The sequence below is a fragment of the Lepidochelys kempii genome, chromosome 3 (assembly GCF_965140265.1).
Source record: "Lepidochelys kempii isolate rLepKem1 chromosome 3, rLepKem1.hap2, whole genome shotgun sequence".
In the NCBI taxonomy this organism is placed as follows: Eukaryota; Metazoa; Chordata; order Testudines; family Cheloniidae; genus Lepidochelys; species Lepidochelys kempii.
In genome coordinates this window covers 24,555,099-24,573,210 of record NC_133258.1, presented here as the reverse complement: position 1 = coordinate 24,573,210, position 18,112 = coordinate 24,555,099, and the positions used below count along the sequence as shown (strand labels likewise).

The window sequence follows — 18,112 nt, the reverse complement described above, 5'->3', positions numbered from 1 at the left end:
CAAGTTTTCCACATCCAAATCCTCACAGAAAGCAAATGTTAAGCTCTCACACAAGTGTTCACAATAGAAATGGTATTTTAGAGAGGATGGGAGGCAGTTTATCATCAAATAGTAATGAGACAGTGTTCCCAAAACTCCATCAACAGAGAGCTGAATGATGCAACCAAACATCCTTCACATCTGGGACCACAAATACAATTGTTGTGTGTCAATACAACAAAAGAAAATTAAATACTATGCCCCTTCTTCTCCCAGGCAAAACAATTTTAAAATTGCCTAAATCTTACCAGGCCTAGAAAGGAAAAGGAGGAAGTTTTCAAAAGCTCCCTATTCCTGCCTCTCGCCTACTTCTCCTTGACAGACCCAATTCCTCCCTGCCTCCCTTAAACTTTCCTCATCATGATAATGTAGATCCAACTCCTTCTGAAGTCAAAGGCAATCTTTTCATTAATTTCATAGGGAGCTGGAATAGGATATACTGAGTTTACACCTATCCAATCAAGGAGTAGAAACTATAAAATATGACCAATTGTAACCAAGCAACAGCTCAAATTTCTATTGCCACATACTTGTACTGGATGGTTTGTTATTGAACCATAAAGAAAAATCTCACTGAACATTTGGCAAGTAATTCCAAACAGATCATTTCAATATCCAATAAATAGTAAGAAAATTACAAGCTACTCATGGATATTTCATGGACAAAAAAGGAAGCTCAATTAGTCAGGTAAATTATTCACTGCAAATTGCTCACTAAACACTGATGAGGATTACAGGACTAAGACCTCAGGAGACAAATTTCAAACCTTTAGAAACTCAAAAATTGATCTTGTCTGACAAGGGAGTACAAAGACTAAGCCACTTCTTACAGAATCATAATGCACAAATGAAAGAGTGCAGAAATACACCCTCCATTTTTCAGTCTGTCTCTTCTGAGACAGTCTTGCAGGCAGCATGCACAGAGAGAGAGAGAGAGAGAGACACAGCTGCTGCAGTCAGATGTTTCTTGTAATTAATTCAAAAATCCCTCCAGTGTAAACAATTTCTGTAATATTGAAAAACAGTGTTGCCTAGTGTTCAAAGCAAATGACATCCGTGTTTTGTTCCCAATTCTGCTGCTGACTTGCTTAAGCAAAACTTCTGTATCTCAGATGCTCACATACACGCAGCTACTAGGGAGAGAGACAGAATAAAAGGCACTTGACTACCCAGATTATTACTATTTTATTATCCTTTATGATTTGTTATGGGAGCACATACAGGCTTTAATAATGGTGCAGGTTCCCATAGTACTAGGCTTTGTATAAACACAAACTCAATGCTTGCCCTGAAGGGTTTACATCTTAGTATAATAGATGACAGGTGGATACAACAAACAGGAGAAGCAAAAGGAAACACTGAGATAACTAATAATAAATTTGGTTGATAAAGATAATAGTGATGATTTAATATACTTAGATTTCTGTAAGATATTTGATTTGGTACCACCCAAATTCTGATTGAAAAACTGGAATGATACAAAAATCAATATGGCACCAATTAAATGGATTAAAAGCTGGCTAACTGACATGTCTCAAATGTAATTACCAACAGGGAAACATCAAATGGGTGTGTTTCTAGTTGGGTTTATATACTAGAGCTGGTTGAAAAGTTACAATTGTTTTTCACAGAAAATTTCAAAATATTTTTCTAAATTCTCCATGAATTCAGATTTTGGTTTCCAGTTTTTCACCAGAAAACAAAAAAATCAAGCTAAATAAATTCTGTAAAAATGTTTGCTTTGGTTGAAAAGTTGTTGTTTTTGTTTTGGGGGGGGGAGCAGGGGTAAAAAATGCTTTGATGAAAATTTTTGGACCAGCTCTTTTATATATTCACTTTCCCTCCCTCTTACCAACCACCTGCAAACTGGGTCATATCCTGCACTGATCTACCCCTGTTGCTCCCACGTTGTTCCTGGAGCTCCAGTGTTTCTGCACTGGAGTAGATTGTTGATTCAATAGACTTCAATGTTAATCATAAAGACCGACCACAGGCTTGGCTCAGTGGCATAGGCTCAGCCTGGTTTATTGTTAACAAAAGGGCCTCATATAGCGGTTTACAAGTACACTAACACATGTGTGACAAGATATCAGGTCCATCAACATAATGTTGTTCCCTAGGCTAATCCAATCCTGTCACTTCTATTACTCTTTTTATACACTGATACAAACAAGTTACATAAGATATTCCAGATATTATTAGTTACTATCCTTGTATCTGATAGTTTGAACAAAACCTCTTCATCCGTTATCCTGTCACTCCATCCTTATCTTATGAGGGATCTGTGTGTTCCTGTACCATTCTCTTAAGAATGTATTTGTGGTTAGTTGGTACCTAGTACTACTATTCTAACAAGGCCTACTTTTGGTCATAGCCTACTTTGGCTGATATTTTTAGCCATGCCTTGGGCTCCAGCAAGGCATACAGCCCCTTTGCGGTTCCATTGTAAACGTGATTGCAAGTGAAGTAAGTAAGTACAGAATTTGACCCATTGTTTTCAGTGACCAACTCCTTTATTTGTAAGGTCCCCATGGTTTTCCTTCTGATCCCAAAGTCAGAGGAACTGCCTCACAATTAGTCATTTGAGTTTACCAATAAAACAGGCAACTTTGAAGTGTGACACCTGGGAAAATGGATTCTAGCAGGCTTAAGCATGGTAATGTCCTCTGAGGAAATAGTATTGAAAAAATGTCACACATCAATCACACAATGTTCAGTCTCCAAACATGGCAGGGTTTCAGTCAAACCCTTGAGCCTGACAAACACAGAAAATGACGAAGAGATCTTTGTCCCTGGACAACTGAAAATGACTGATAACAAGGATGGCAACGTTGATGAATAACAATGTTTTGAAGTACTAAAAAAAAATTGAAGCTGTTGCATCTTTATGTTTTCTTCTGCTTTTTGCAGTCCAGCCTGTTTCAGTGGCTCTTTATTGCTTAGGTAGGAATTGCTATAGGGTGAAACTTGACTGGATGTTCTGTAATCCCATTCCTTATCAGGGTAGTTGGTATGGATGTGCTGGCATGAAGTGAGCCATGTTATTTTGATGAGAATTCATGACCTTTTCTTCAAGGGGAAAAATGTGCCATTGCTGCTGTTTCCATTACAATTTCTAAAACAATTTCCACAGGTGAAGTGGAGATGTTTTGATCACGTCCCAGACAAAAAAAGGCCAAGTCATAATAGGCGTTTGGATGTGAAAACACTAGATAAACATCTCTGAAGACCCTGAGTAGGAAGATGAGTCCTTGCGCGACTCCTCCAGGTCTCCTAACTGGTCCCTTCAGAATTCCTTTAAAACTTTCATTTTCAAGAGCAATGGCAGTGACTTTGGCGATACTTACCATTGTGTGACTCTAATTGTATATTTTACTTCTCATTGATTAAAATTTTATTTAAGCAAACCTGAAAGGCTGCAAAAACGAATAAAAGGAAATACTTTTTTATTGAATAGAAAATTAGTCTATGGAACTCATTGTCACAAGACAACATTGAGGACAGAAGCTTCCAAAAAGAACTGACAATGAAAACACTTAGAGTTATACTACTAAGGATTAAAAAATAAAATTGGAAAAATTGGTAACTGCCATGATTTCGGAAGGTCTATAAATAGTCAAGCTTTGGGCCACAAGCCAATCCCCAAATAATGAGGGTTTAAAAAAATATTATATAACTACATGCGTCAGGGCTCTTGCACTTTATTTTGAAGTTCCTGGTAAAGGCCAGTATCTAAGACCAGGATATTGGACTAGACGGACCACTGGTCTCATCCATAATACATTGCTTATTTTCTTAACTGGAAACAGAAAATCATTAGACTTGTGCATGTTGTATTTTGGTATATGTGGAATGCTCTAGCCTTCCTGTGAACTTTTTTCCATTCTAGCAGGTAACATGTTCTTTCACTCTTTTTAGATGTGATGGCCTTTAGTACTCCATAGTTCTACAAAGAACAGGCAGATATATCGTTTTCTTGAACATGTAGCACTGAGAATTAACTACACCTGTTGAAAATGTATTAAAGCAGCAAAAAGGGTCTCATTGCAATGTACCATATAATCAGCATGCTGGTGTTCAACATTAATGTTTTGGGTACATCACCTTGCTGCATCCAGCAGACCTCACTCCCTTTAGACTTCCTGCCCCCTTGCCCCATAACTGCTGCCAGATAGCATATGGTTCTCCTTCCCTTTGTCTTTCTGAAATTGACTCCTGACAGAGTAACCTATCTTCCAGGCATCATGGTCCTTCCTTAATCCCTGTAAATCTCCTGACTTGTTCCTTGTAATACCACAGGAAATTCTAGATTCCTGGCTAATACCAGCTGGCTACTTGCTCTCTGTCATCTTGGACTGATAGCATTCCATAGGGAAAAAGGGAGGCCTTGGGGAAGGAACTTCAATGCAGAACTAGGGGCCACCAAATGAAATTAATAGGCAGCAAGTTTAAAACAAACAAAAGGAAGTATTTCTTCACACGATGCACAGTCAACCTGTGGAACTCCTTGCCAGAGAATGTTGTGAAGGACAAGACTATAACAGGGTTAAAAAAAGAACTAGATAAATTCATGGAGGATAGGTCCACCAATGGCTATTAGCTAGGATGGGCAAGGATGGTGTCCCTAGCCCTTGTTTGCCAGAAACTGGGAATGGGCAACAGGGAATGGAACACTTGATGATTACCTGTTCCGTTCATTCCCTCTGGGGCACCTGGCATTGGCCACAGTCGGAAGACAGGATACTGGGCTAGATGGACCTTTGGTCTAACCCAGCATGGCCGTTCTTATGTTCAGAGTAAGGAAAAGGTGGGCTGGAGTGAAGCATGTGACCCAGAGCCCAGAAGGGGAGATACAAGAAAACCCTAAATGGCAAACAGTAAGCCACAAAAGTGGGGCCCAGGTAGGAAAGGCCAGGCCAAAGGAGAAGCTGGACGGCAAAAACTGTAGACAAATACCAACAAGCCAAGAAAGTGAGGCCCAGGTGCAGAATACCAAGGCAGAAGCAAAGCAGGAAAAGGGGATGAAGGAGCAGGGGTCACCCATACAAGAACAACCCGAAGAAAGGGTGGAAGGTGAACCCACCATACCACAGTTAGGGGGCCCAGAGGTCGGAGCAACCCCCAAAGACCTCACTCCTAAGCAGGGCCAGAGAACCATGGGGAATAAGGGGTAAGTTGGGGAACAAACCCAAGTGTGGTCTACAACAGATAGGGTAGATCCCGAGTCAGGGACTGCAGGTTGTCCCTGCTGTGGTGAAACTAAGTTGGAGTAAACCCCCACCTAAAGGGTACTTATTCTGTGGATGGAGGATGGGAAAAAAACCCTGCACAGGCCGCCCACGGAAAGGCGGAGTAAGGGAACTTCAGGTACAGCGCTGGATCCTACCTCCATAAGGAAAGTAGAGCTCGGTCAGGGAGAAAATGGAGCTGTAGTGGAAAAGGGGAGCCCTAGCCAAGCTGGGAGGATTGCTGTTAACCGCTTGAAATAGGGTTCTATGAAAGCCAGCACCCCACTCACTTAAAATTACCATAGATCTAGGGGTTGTTAAAGTAGAAGGAAACACTTACACCTGCTGGTAGCGTGATGAGGTAATGAAGTAATTAGCTAACCAGCTGGAGAACCTAAGCAAGGATACAAGACATCAAAAAAGCTAACCCACAGAGCAGGAGCGTGCTCCTTAGAACTGGCACTATATGGCTGTATTGTACCAGGAGCTTAAGAGGGAGACAAACAAACACATGTGGTGAAATTACCTTGGTGGACCTCTGTGCTGTTTAATTCACCAAGAGGGCTTACCAGCCAGGATTTTCCCGGAGAGGAAGGGGGAGCCCATTCACAATCCAATATAACACAGGCCAAAGAATTTCACTAAGTTACCCTGTTCGGAGCCCAATAGCTATGGAGGTCTCTCTTTTAGACATTGGCACCTTCAAATTCAAATGGTCTGGATTCCAGAGCTTCACTTGTCAGTATTGCCCTCAATGTGTCTTCCTTATTATTTATCAACAATTCAAATATATACTTATCGCACCAAGTACTAAGCACTAGACCTGGGCAAATTTTTGTTGGATTAAACCTCTTTTTTCTATGAGGGGAAACGTAGAGGTAGGAAGACAAAAAAATAGTCAGGTTCAGAAATGTTTGGCAAATTCACGATGATTTGACAATTTGTTTTGGTTGGGGAAAAAAAACCACCTAAAAAAAGTTCTGAAAATTGGAGCAAAGCACACTGATTTTTCAGTTCAAAACAACTTTATTCCAAAATTTCCTTTAATTTCACCTAAAAAAAATCAAAAATGGTTTTAAAATGGTCAAAACCGAGATTAAATGTTTCCATCTTGTCAAAAAACCAAAATCCACGTCATTCAACCCAAAACACATTTGTTGCTGAAAATTTAAAATAAATGTTTTCAAGTCTAAGCACCAAGCATGCTTCAAGTGCTCAGTGAACAACAACAGGAATGCATTCCAAGGCACTGGAGTCAGGACAAGAGACTGAAATGATGGCAGAACTTAACTTCAGCTATTAAGGATAGGGTCATATTGAGATCGGAGTAGCAATTCATGGTGGATGGATTTGGAAGAGAAGAAAAGACAACAGTCTTAGGGCCAGCTCAACTACAGTGGGACATCTTGTGGAGTAAGGTTCTATTCAACATGAGTAAAGGGTCTGGTCCTTGGTTAACAAGGTCTCCTTCTCAAGAAAACAAAACCATTCTACTTAAGTATAAAAACTTCACAAGATGGTGACCCAGTACCATGAGCAAAGATGACCTGGAGTTAACTCCCTGTTCACCGATTACCAATTAATGCCCCTGCACAACATCACACTAAAGTAATCCAAATCGGGAGAATATAGGTTCATTTTGATGGAAGGACTGAGCCAAGATCAGGATGAAACCTTGTGTAGGCCGAAGCAATTTTACCCAGTCCTCATAAATAATACATCCCTTCCTTTACAAAGATAAAGATATCAGAATACTGCCAGTGTTTTCCTGACAGAAAACAATTTCTTAAGATAAGTAGGTAGTGAAAATCATGGAGGCTGGAATAAAACCTTGGAGGAGACTCATTGACCATAATTAACAAGAATAGATTCAGGGAGAAAAAATAAACTGGCCCTTTAAAATCAGACAGAATGATAATAGCATTAACATAGTGCCAGCGAGGCCCACCAGATGCTCAAGTCAATTACATCATGGCCCTGTGATCGTCACAAGCCACCAGCAGCCCTAATAAAACTAAAAAGTGAACTCATGCCAGGATCAACCTGACAAAGAAGGTCGTTAAAGTCCCTCCCAATTACAGTCTCATTAATATGCCTGGGCCTGAAGCCAGAGAAAAAACATTTCAGAGACGATTTTTGCAGAGATAAAATTGCAGCTGTTCTCACACAAAACATTTGAGTTTTTTAAACAAATAGGGTAGATTATATATAAAATAATGGGATCCTTGATTGATTGTAAACTTTTGTTTCATCAAGTAATATTTTTTCATGAGTGGGCAGGGAGCTTTTTTCCAACATGACAATGGACAATGTATTCAAATGCACTAATATAAAGTATAATAAGTTTTCTGAAGAAGATAAATGCAAAAAGGGAATGAAAGGCAGGGCTCAGGGCAATACAGACAATGTGTATGATACATAGAGCAAAACTACTAACTGTGGTAAGTAACCTATCACTTAAATCATCTTCTGTACCAGGTGACTGGAGAATAGCTAACATGATGCCAATTTTTTTAAAAAGGATCCAGAGGCAATCCTAGCAATTACCGGCAGGTCAGCCTAACTTCAGTACCAGCCAAATTTGTTGAAACTATAGTGAAGAACAGAATTATCAGACAAATAGATCAACACAATTTGTTGGGGGAAGAGTCAACTCGACTTTTATAAAGGGAAATCATGCCTAAGGCTAAGATTTAGTCATGGGTATTTTTAGTAAAAGTCATGGACAGGTCATGGGAAGTAAACAAAAATTCACAGCCTATAACTGTCCATGTCTTGTAGTATGTACCCCTAACCAAATCTTACGGGCTCTGGAGGGGGCGCTTCAGGGGCACCACGGGTGCTCCGGGGCTGATGACAGCCTGGGACAGCCGCTGGTGCTCGGGGATGAGGTGGGGGCCCGAGACTGCCCCAGCAGCTGCAGGTGCAGCTGGCCTAGAGACTGCCCAAACTGCTCACTGGCTGTGGAGTCAGTAGCACCGGCCGCTACAGAAGTTACAGAGGTCCCGGAAAGTCATAGTATCCGTGACCTCCATGACAGACTCGCAGCCTTAATCATACCCCAATAATCTACAACAATTCTCTGAGGGGGTTAACAAACATGTAGACAAGGATGATGTGGAACTCATTGCCCAGGGATATTGTTAAGACCAAAAGGATAACTGAGTTCAGAAAAGAATCAGAGAAATTCATAGAGGATAGGTCCATCAGTTGCTATTAGCCAGGATAGGCAGGGATGCAACCTTAGGCTCTTGGTGTCTCTAAATCTCTGACTGCCAGATCCTGGGACTGGATGACGGGGAATGGATTACTCAATAATTGCTCTGTTCTGCATTCCCTCTAAAGAACCTGGCATTGGCCACTGTCAGAAGACAGGATACTGGGCTAGATGGACATCCTACCCAATATGGCCATTCTTATAGTCACATGTAAGCTTGCTGCTAAATCAGGATGGAGAGTTGTCTAAAGGCTAGAACAGAAAACTGGGAGTTGGGAGCCCTGGGGTCTACTTCTGTCTGTCTGACTGCATGAGGTTGGGCAAGTCATTTTGGGGGAGACTTTCAAAAGAGCCTAACGTGCACAATTATGATTAATTGGAAATCGATGGGCATATGCCTCTAATTCCATTGGGCTCATGAGAATATCCCCATTAACATTTCTCCTGGACAGATTTCAAAGTATTTAGGCTACTAAAGATGCAGATTGATGCCCAGTGGGATTTTCAAAATTAGTGCCTAACTCCCTTTTAAGTCAATGGGAATTACATAGATGAGCACTTTTGAAAATCCCACCCTGAGCCTAATAATATCATAAGGCATCTACATACCCTTTTAATGGCTCGGCAGCAGTTCTGAAGAAAAGGACCTAGGGGTTACAGTGGACGAGAAGCTAGATATAAGTCAACAGCATGCCCTTGTTGCCAAGAAGGTCAATGGCATTTTGGGATGTATAAGTAGGGGCATTGCCAGCAGATCGAGGGACGTGATCGTTCCCCTCTATTCAGCATTGGTGAGGCCTCATCTGGAGTACTGTGTCCAGTTTTGGGCCCCACACTACAAGAAGGATGTGGAAAAATTGGAAAGCGTCCAGCGGAGGAAAACAAAAATGATTAGGGGGCTGGAACACATGATTTATGAGGAGAGGCTGAGGGAACTGGGATTGTTTAGTCTACGGAAGAGAAGAATGAGGAGGGACTTGATAGCTGCTTTCAACTACCTGAAAGGGGGTTCCAAAGAGGATGGCTCTAGACTGTTCTCAGTGGTAGCAGATGACAGAACAAGGAGTAATGGTCTCAAGTTGCAGTGGGGGAGATTTAGGTTGGGTATTAGGAAAAACTTTTTCACTATGAGGGTGGTGAAACACTGGAATGCGTTCCCTAGGGAGGTGGTGGAATCTCCTTCCTTAGAAGTTTTTAAGGTCAGGCTTGACAAAGCCCTGGCTGGGGTGATTTAATTGGGGATCAGTCCTGCTTTGAGCAGGGGGTTGGACTAGATGACCTCCTGAGGTCCCTTCCAACCCTGATATTCTATGATTCTAAAATTGACTGTCTTATGCCTCAGTTGCCTATGTCTAAAGTGGACATAAACTAGGAAAGAATTTGGCCCATTAACCCCACTGACTTTAACAGAGAGTTAAACAAGGGATGAATTTGATGCAATATGCTTACCTAATGCACAAGGTGTATTGAGACTTAGGTAACAGTTGTGTATGAAGGGTGCTCTATATTATATATTGCCATGCAGACCAGGGAGATCGCTAGGTGTGCTCCCAAAGTGAGGAGAATGCCTCCCATGCCACCCCACAGAGGGAACATACCTAGTACTAAACCCCTTTGAAGGGTGAATCCTGTTCTGTTCCACAGACCAGTGAAGGAAGAGGAAGGAGAGACAGGAAGGGGCACTACCCCAGTACAAATAATTAGTAATAATCTACAGCGTTTTAACCTGTCTGCCTCAGAGATTCCTTTTGCAAATGAGGATAATAACTACGGGTAAATGAGAGTGATAGCTACATGTGCCATATAAATATTAATTCCTTTAAAATTATTATTTATATTGTGTTAATTCCCAAAAGGACTCAGTTGAGATCAGGCCTCCCAGTGCTACGTGCTGTGCACATACTCTGGAAAAAACATATTATCGATAAGCTGGATCAGAGGTTTACAGCAGATGAGTGCACGATGGCAAGCACTGTCTTATTCCATTCCCCCCCCCCACACACACACTTAACTTATTAATTCATTTTTATTTTGTTCATTAGGGAATGGAGTGAGGAGGAACCGCAGCAGAATAGAAGCAAAAGGGACCAAGGAAAAAAGAGGAACGTTGAAGGGGAAGGAGAGACAGGACAGGACAGGGGATGAAGGGAAGGATAGAGGAGCATGGCAGGCAATGAGAGTGAAGCAGCCAGCTGAAGGACTATGAAGGATGAGAGTGGCACACTCAGATCCAGAGGCTATGAAGGGATAGGGTAGGGGTTCTCAAACTGGGGGTTGGGACCCCTCAGGGGGTTATGAAGTTATTACATGGGGGTTGTGAGATGTCAACATCCACCCCAAACCCAGTTTTGACTCTGGCATTTATAATGGTGTTAAATATATAAAGAAGTAACCCCTGGGATAGGGGGCTGGGTTGGAATAAGTATACAGATCTATGGCTAGACCTCTCACTTCTCCCTGCTCTTGCTGCTGGCTGGCACTGGGAACGTATCTACAGCTTTTGGGAGTTGTCTCTACCCCCAGGCTGGGAGGATTTCCTTTGTTTTCCCTACCTAGGACATTTCTGCTGCTGCTTCTAAGTCCTGCCAAGTTCCTTGTCTTAATAGGGTCTGGTTGCAGTGAGTTCTGGAGGTTAATTAATGGTAAAAGTAATATTTCCTTTTATTATTTTAAATGTTTATCCCCTTATTTTTATTTTTCATGGAGTGCATTCACCCATTATTCCTCACATTTGTGGGGTTTTTATGACGACAATTCACTCATGATACAATCTATACTGGAATTTCAGAGCTTGTGTAACACTGAGAGACCCCGGTCATCAGCACGCAGGAGAGGACCTCTGGAGCTTAGTGAATGAGCCTCTACAGTATGAGCTAAAAGCCAACTCCCTGTTAGCGAAGGCTGTAGAGCAGACTCATTTTATCTCTCCTTCAGCAGTCTCGGTGCCACTAGATGGGACAAAACACCACCCCTAGGAGGTGTGCGGATTACATACTTCCCCTAGCTGAGGAAGCACATCGTGAGCTTCAGAGACTTCCCAGTTGAAATCCCAGCTGAGCCCGCAGTTGTCAGTGGGGGGGATTGAACCTGAGGCCTCTGGAACTTAGTGAATGAGCCTTTACTGCATGAGTGAAAAACCAGCTGGCTGTTAGCTCAGGCTGTAGCGCCAACTCGTTTTATCTCTAAGTGGTCTCAGTGCCACTAGATGGGACAGAACACCACACCCAGGAGGGGTGTGGGTTACACTTGCAGATGTGGGGTTTTTTTTTTTGGTTTGCTTGTTTTTTCTCATTAAGGACAAAGGGCCAGAGCGCGACACCCTTTTTTACACTGACTACTACCTTACTCCAGGAGCAGAGGGAATATCTGCCCGAGTGATGAACTACCCAATGTGAGTAATGATATCAAAGTCTGGCCCTAACCAATCCCTCAGTTTTGAAAAGATGTAATTTTTTTCCCCTTGGGTATTAGAAAATTAAGGAAGTTTTGCAAGTTGTGCTGCATCAGAGATTAAAGGGTCACTCCACTTGATCTTCTACTGCTTTGACGTCATCACAATCAAGTTCACCCTCGTGTTGAACATGCTGTTTGTTCATAAAAAATAAATAAATAAAGTTTGTAAACAAAATTATCCCTCCCCCCAGTAAATAAATAAATAAATAAATAAAATAGTCAAAGTTAAGTGCCAGCCACAATCTTGGCCAATACCACTTGGGAATGACCCAAGGACTTTGAGAGCTAAAAGCATGAGCTGCTGTAGCTCCAGCTAAAAGTTCTTAAGTGGAATTGTAACAGACTCTTAAATTTTCTACAGATCAGGCACAGAGAGGAAACCTGTTAGTAACACATATTCGCCAGTGTGTTACCTCAGCAAAATACAGATTGTTTTCTATCACAGAATTCCAAAGCTGTCAGTGCTTTCGCCCTTCATGTATTCATACAGTTCTTTGCTCTCCCTGGGATTAGTACATTCTGCAGAGACACAAGAATTCACTTAACAAACCTGTTACCATTAGAGGTGGTCTGAAATGAAACCCATTGCTGTGTGTAGCGTTAAGACTTATTCCCCCATAGCTTAGGTTTTACCTTTTCTGTCAACAATTGACAGCACTGGAGATAGACATCAATCTGGCTTATTTAAAAGGACAACATTTGTTTTTAGGTGAGGGAGAAAAGGTATAAAGTGATTGCAAAGACAAGGACAGCTTATATCCCCTTCAGTTTATCTTTCGGGGTGTTTGTGCCTATTTTTCAGAAAAATACATCTATAATACAGTATTTTCCTTTGATCTTTAAGAAATTAAATAAAAAGAATGGTGTCCTTCCTTCCAACTTTTGGGATGACAGAAATGAGCCTCTAATGATATCTTAGGAGTAAAATTAAAAGAACAATCAATTAAAGAAGTTATTAAAGTCTCCCAAATACCATTTATGTCTCCTGACAACGTTTATGTGACCAAAGGACCTGTGAAATTAATTAATGGAGTTTACATTTGTAAAATATTATGTAGCTGGTGGAGTAAAAAAGCTTGTTCATAACAAATACAAGCAACATTTCTGAATATCAATGATTGCTGAAATAATTTCACACACTTGAGTCTCTTGAATTAGTACTAGGCTGAAATTTCAGATATAAGTTTTAAAATACCTGTACCTGGATTCCTTTGAGCTGTCCTCTGTTAGAGCCATGGAATAACTAGTAGCATACAGGCTCCCCCGACACTCAATACAATGTGCCACATTAGCATTGAGAGGGTAGTTCACTCTCCATGTCTTGAATCGCTTGCTAGGACTGCCAGACAGGGTCCTCAAAAGTGTCATCTGCAGGAATGATTCTTATGTGGATGCTTGTTAACTAGGAACTGGACTGCATCCAGACATTTTGCATAAGACCTCAAAGCAGCCTTGAGATTATAATGGCTTCTGGCCAACATGATTCAAGCTGGTGACAGATGTGAAATGCTATGTCCCATTCAAAAGGTGGGACTTATTTTCCTATTGAGAACAATATTACTGGTCTTGTGGAAGCAGCTGGGGTCATGTTCCCCCATGCTGGCGATATCCTTAAGATCTACTATGAAATCAAGGGCCATCCCTGTGAAGAATCAACCCTTCCTGTACGCTGCTCTGTGGGCTCCCTTTCTCCCTGTCACTTAATGCCCACCCTTTTTCACCCGAGTGAATGCATTATAAAAGCCACAGCAGGGACTTTTATCAGCATTAAAAATGTAGAGTTACACTTGGAAAATCCATGAGATCTGGGGGCAGCACCTGTTATGCTACTTCTCATAGAATAATATCAGGGTTGGAAGGGACCTCAGGAGGTCATCTAGTCCAACCCCCTGCTCAAAGCAGAGCCAATCCCCAACTAAATCATCCCAGCCAGGGCTGTCTCAAGCCTGACCTTAAAAACCTCTAAGGAAGGAGATTCCACCACCTCCCTAGGTAACACATTCCAGTGCTTCACTACCCTCCTCGTGAAAAAGGTTTTCCTAATATCCAACCTAAACCTCCCCCACTGCAACTTGAGACCATTACTCCTCGTCCTGTCCTCTTCTACCACTGAGAACAGTCTAGAGCCATCCTCTTTGGAACCCCCTTTCAGGTAGTTGAAAGCAGCTATCAAATCCCCCCTCATTCTTCTCTTCTGCAGACTAAATAATCCCAGTTCCCTCAGCCTCTCCTCATAAGTCATGCATTCCAGCCCCCTAATCATTTTTGTTGCCCTCCGCTGGACTCGTTCCAATTTTTCCACATCCTTCTTGTAGTGTGGGGCCCAAAACTGGACACAGTACTCCAGATGAGGCCTCACCAATGCCGAATAGAGGGGAATAAACACGTCCTTCGATCTGCTGGAAATGCTCCTACTTATACAGCCCAAAATGCCATTAGCTTTACACCCTCTTGTCCCCGCATAGCAAGTGTAGGCAAATGAGGATATAACCCTCCACCAGTATTGCTGAATCTAGCTTGAGGTTTTTCTAAAAAGATCAACAGAAAAATACACTTTTGCCTAGCAATTAACTACAGTGTGCTGAGGGTTGAAATGCCTCTCCTCAAATAGTTACATAAAACAAAATTGCAGGAAGCAGTGAGAGAATGCAGACTACTGTGACAACTTTTCCCTAATAAGACATATTAGCCCAGGAGCATGCTGTTCACTGAGGGATGCATACAATTCATTCAAACCCATGCTAAAAATATCCCTGCAGTATATTGCTGGGGAGGTGGGGGCAGAGGAGCAAATGGCACCTGCAGCCAACATGCGATAAAAGGAGTGCTTTGTTTCAAGGCTAGCGACTTAGAGTGGTGATGACAGTGGCACTGTTTGTCCCCTTTCTGCTCTTCAATGGATGGGCCCGCTGGCCGATCACTGGCCTTAACACTGCCACCTTCACCTCATACCATGAGAACAGTTATTAACTGAGACATCTGAGCTCTTGCCTGAAACCCCACAGGACAGTGCTTTAGGGTTCTACTGGTGATTTCTGGCGTGTGTGTGTGTGTGTGTGTGTGTGTGTGTGTGTGTTCGTTCAGAAAAAGGAACCAAACTAACCGTAGCCTGATCTTACAGGCAGGCCACATGCACCTCCAGTGATGTTCTGCACACAAGATTGCAAAGTCAGACCTTAAGACAGAAATCCCAGGAGAGAAGCATTACTGTGAAATGGTGCTAGTTGTGTTTTCTGTGTACATTTCATAAACAAAGGACATACTCAAGGAAAGGAAGTTTCGAAGATTTTGTTTTTTTTTCCAAAGCCAAGGATATCATACATGTGTGTACGCACATGTATCCACCCACCCACCCACCCATGGGGCACTGCCGGATAACTGCTTCTGTTACCCAACAGCCCTCAAATGTAGGGTCCATCACATTCAGTGTATATGTGAAGACACTCAGGGAGATAGTGGGATATTTTGGACTGCTGTGCCATCCATATGCTGCTGAGTTTTACTTCTAAATCTCCTTGTCATCAAGCCCAGATTCCACAGTGTGATTACTTTCCCCAAGGTCTGACAAAGATGGGGATCTAGATTAAAAACAGACTGTTTGAAACTCTCCCCACATCAGAAGGAACAGATGCTTAGTGGCAGGGAGAGGAATTCATGGAATGGTTAAACACTGTGGCTACATCTTCTATTAAAAATGCATGCCCATATTTAAGTGAAATGGTTCAGAGCTTTACAGTCCTGTTGAATTCACCACTTCTCCTGCATTTTAAAGCATCCAGAATGGATATTGGTGCCTTTAATTATCTATAGCTGGTCTGGAGGAAGATGGCAAGCCTCCTCTACAATGCAGAATTTACAGTAGTAACCCATGCTTTTGTCACATCCAAGTTTAAGTAATGTAATAAGGGCATGACACACACAGGAGTGCAGCTAAGAGATTGGTCCTCATTTCCAGGCCCCCTGTCACTGGATATGAATCCGGATACCAGAGGTCAAAGCCCGAGAATACCTGTGGTGAGGCTGACCAGTCTGTAGTTCTTCGGATTCTCCTTCTTCCCTTTTTTTACTTACCTTTATACTTACCTCCCCCTGAGTAAGCTGCTGTGAACACGCAACACCAGTATTTTCCTTTTGCAGTGGCTTCTGACACAGTTTTGGAGTAACTGCATCTTTGACCTATTCTGTGGTCTACCCGAGAGATGCTCCCTTAGGTCACATGCCTCTAGCTATCACCTCCCTGTAGGCAGGGTCCCACAATTCTCCCCCTCCAGACTGGGATTTTAGGGCTTGCAACATTCCTGCTAGTCATTGATTGTCCCAGCAGGTCTGGCCTACCTCAGCACCTGCAGTTATGCTCTCTCTCTCTCTAAAGGGTTATGATAGTGGCTTATCAGAAACCAGCCAGCTTTACACAAAGCAGTTCCTTTCTTTTGGGACAAAATTATGGAGAAAACACCAAAAGATCTAAATGCTTACTAAGCTTACCAGGGATTGCACATCTTCCACAGGAGGTCTGGTAGTACAAAGTCTTCAAAGCTTTCGGGTAGGGTTTGCCCCCTTGGTAATAGGTTCATGTCAAAATGAGGGCTTCTCAGTTAGTTCAGGCTGACATTTTACACGGTGTGGAGGCCTTTGTCTCCCAAGCCACCTGCAACAGATAGAACCAGTCAATGTTCCTTTCCCCAGGGGGATGAAGCTTCAAAGGCTGTGTACCTGCATAACTTACATTGGGGTTGTCACAGTTCCTCCCCCACTCTGAACTCTAGGGTACAGATGTGGGGACCTGCATGAAAAAAACCTCCTAAGCTTATCTTTACCAGCTTAGGTCAAAACTTCCCCAAGGTACAAAATATTCCCCCCGTTGTCCTTGGACTAGCCGCTACCACCACCAAACTAATACTGGTTACTGGGGAAGAGCTGTTTGGACGCGTCTTTCCCCCCAAAATACTTCCCAAAACCCTGCACCCCACTTCCTGGACAAGGTTTGGTAAAAAGCCTCACCAATTTGCCTAGGTGACTACAGACCCAGACCCTTGGATCTTAAGAACAATGAACAATCCTCCCAACACTTGCACCCCCCCCTTTCCTGGGAAATGTTGGATAAAAAGCCTCACCAATTTGCATAGGTGACCACAGACCCAAACCCTTGGATCTGAGAACAATGAAAAAGCATTCAGTGTTTTACAAGAAGACTTTTAATAAAAAATAGAAGTAAATGGAAATAAAGAAATCCCCCCTGTAAAATCAGGATGGTAGATATCTTACAGGGTAATTAGATTCAAAAACGTAGAGAACCCCTCTAGGCAAAACCTTAAGTTACAAAAAAGATACACAGACAGAAATAGTTATTCTATTCAGCACAATTCTTTTCTCAGCCATTTAAAGAAATCATAATCTAACACATACCTAGCTAGATTACTTACTAAAAGTTCTAAGACTCCATTCCTGTTCTGTCCCTGGCCAAGACGACTACAGACAGACCCAGACCCTTTGTTTCTCTCCCTCCTCCCAGCTTTTGAAAGTATCTTGTCTCCTCATTGGTCATTTTGGTCAGGTGCCAGCGAGGTTACCTTTAGCTTCTTAACCCTTTACAGGTGAGAGGAGCTTTCCCCTGGCCAGGAGGGATTTCAAAGGGGTTTACCCTTCCCTTTATATTTATGACAGGGGTATTGAATTAGTCACCCCTCTCATGATTCTAGAGTTCACAGGAAATCAATTCAGTGAGCCAGGAACACACACACATCCATATAACACTTATTGATACAAAGGTCTTTGAATATTCTACAGAACCTTATCATCTGGCACATCTCAATATAACAGTTTGAAGTCTTCACGTTTCCAAGGTCTGGGTTACAAAAAGGCAGATGACATTTATAAAGTTGATACAATAATCTCAAAGATATGGCAGTGTTCACTATATCTGTCACAGCTTCCTCTTTTCTTATGGTGAAATTCAAGGTGTCAGGAGAATCTTTAAAGTCTTGCATAGTCTGGGATAACAATTATTTGAGTGCTCAAGCTCTAATCTCATAGGGAACCTCCACAGAGGGGCTCTTTGTATTAAATATTCCATGACAGCAGAGCTTTTTCAGTAGAGCACCTTCCTCCTACGTTTGGAATTTTCTATCCTTTACCCATATCTAGTGAGATTCAGAATACCATTGAAGGCTATTTA

General features: G+C 42.2%; 1 protein-coding gene across 1 annotated transcript in view; it reads right to left on the bottom strand.

The window, feature by feature from the left end:
* Window positions 1–12,376: 12,376 nt before the first annotated feature.
* The window catches only part of LOC140908379 (uncharacterized), a 106,608-nt gene continuing 100,872 nt past the window's right edge, over window positions 12,377–18,112 (bottom strand). Inside the window, exon 3 of the mRNA XM_073335357.1 lies at window positions 12,377–12,456. Coding sequence (XP_073191458.1) covers window positions 12,377–12,456 — 80 coding nt within the window. The remainder of the gene's footprint in view (window positions 12,457–18,112) is intronic.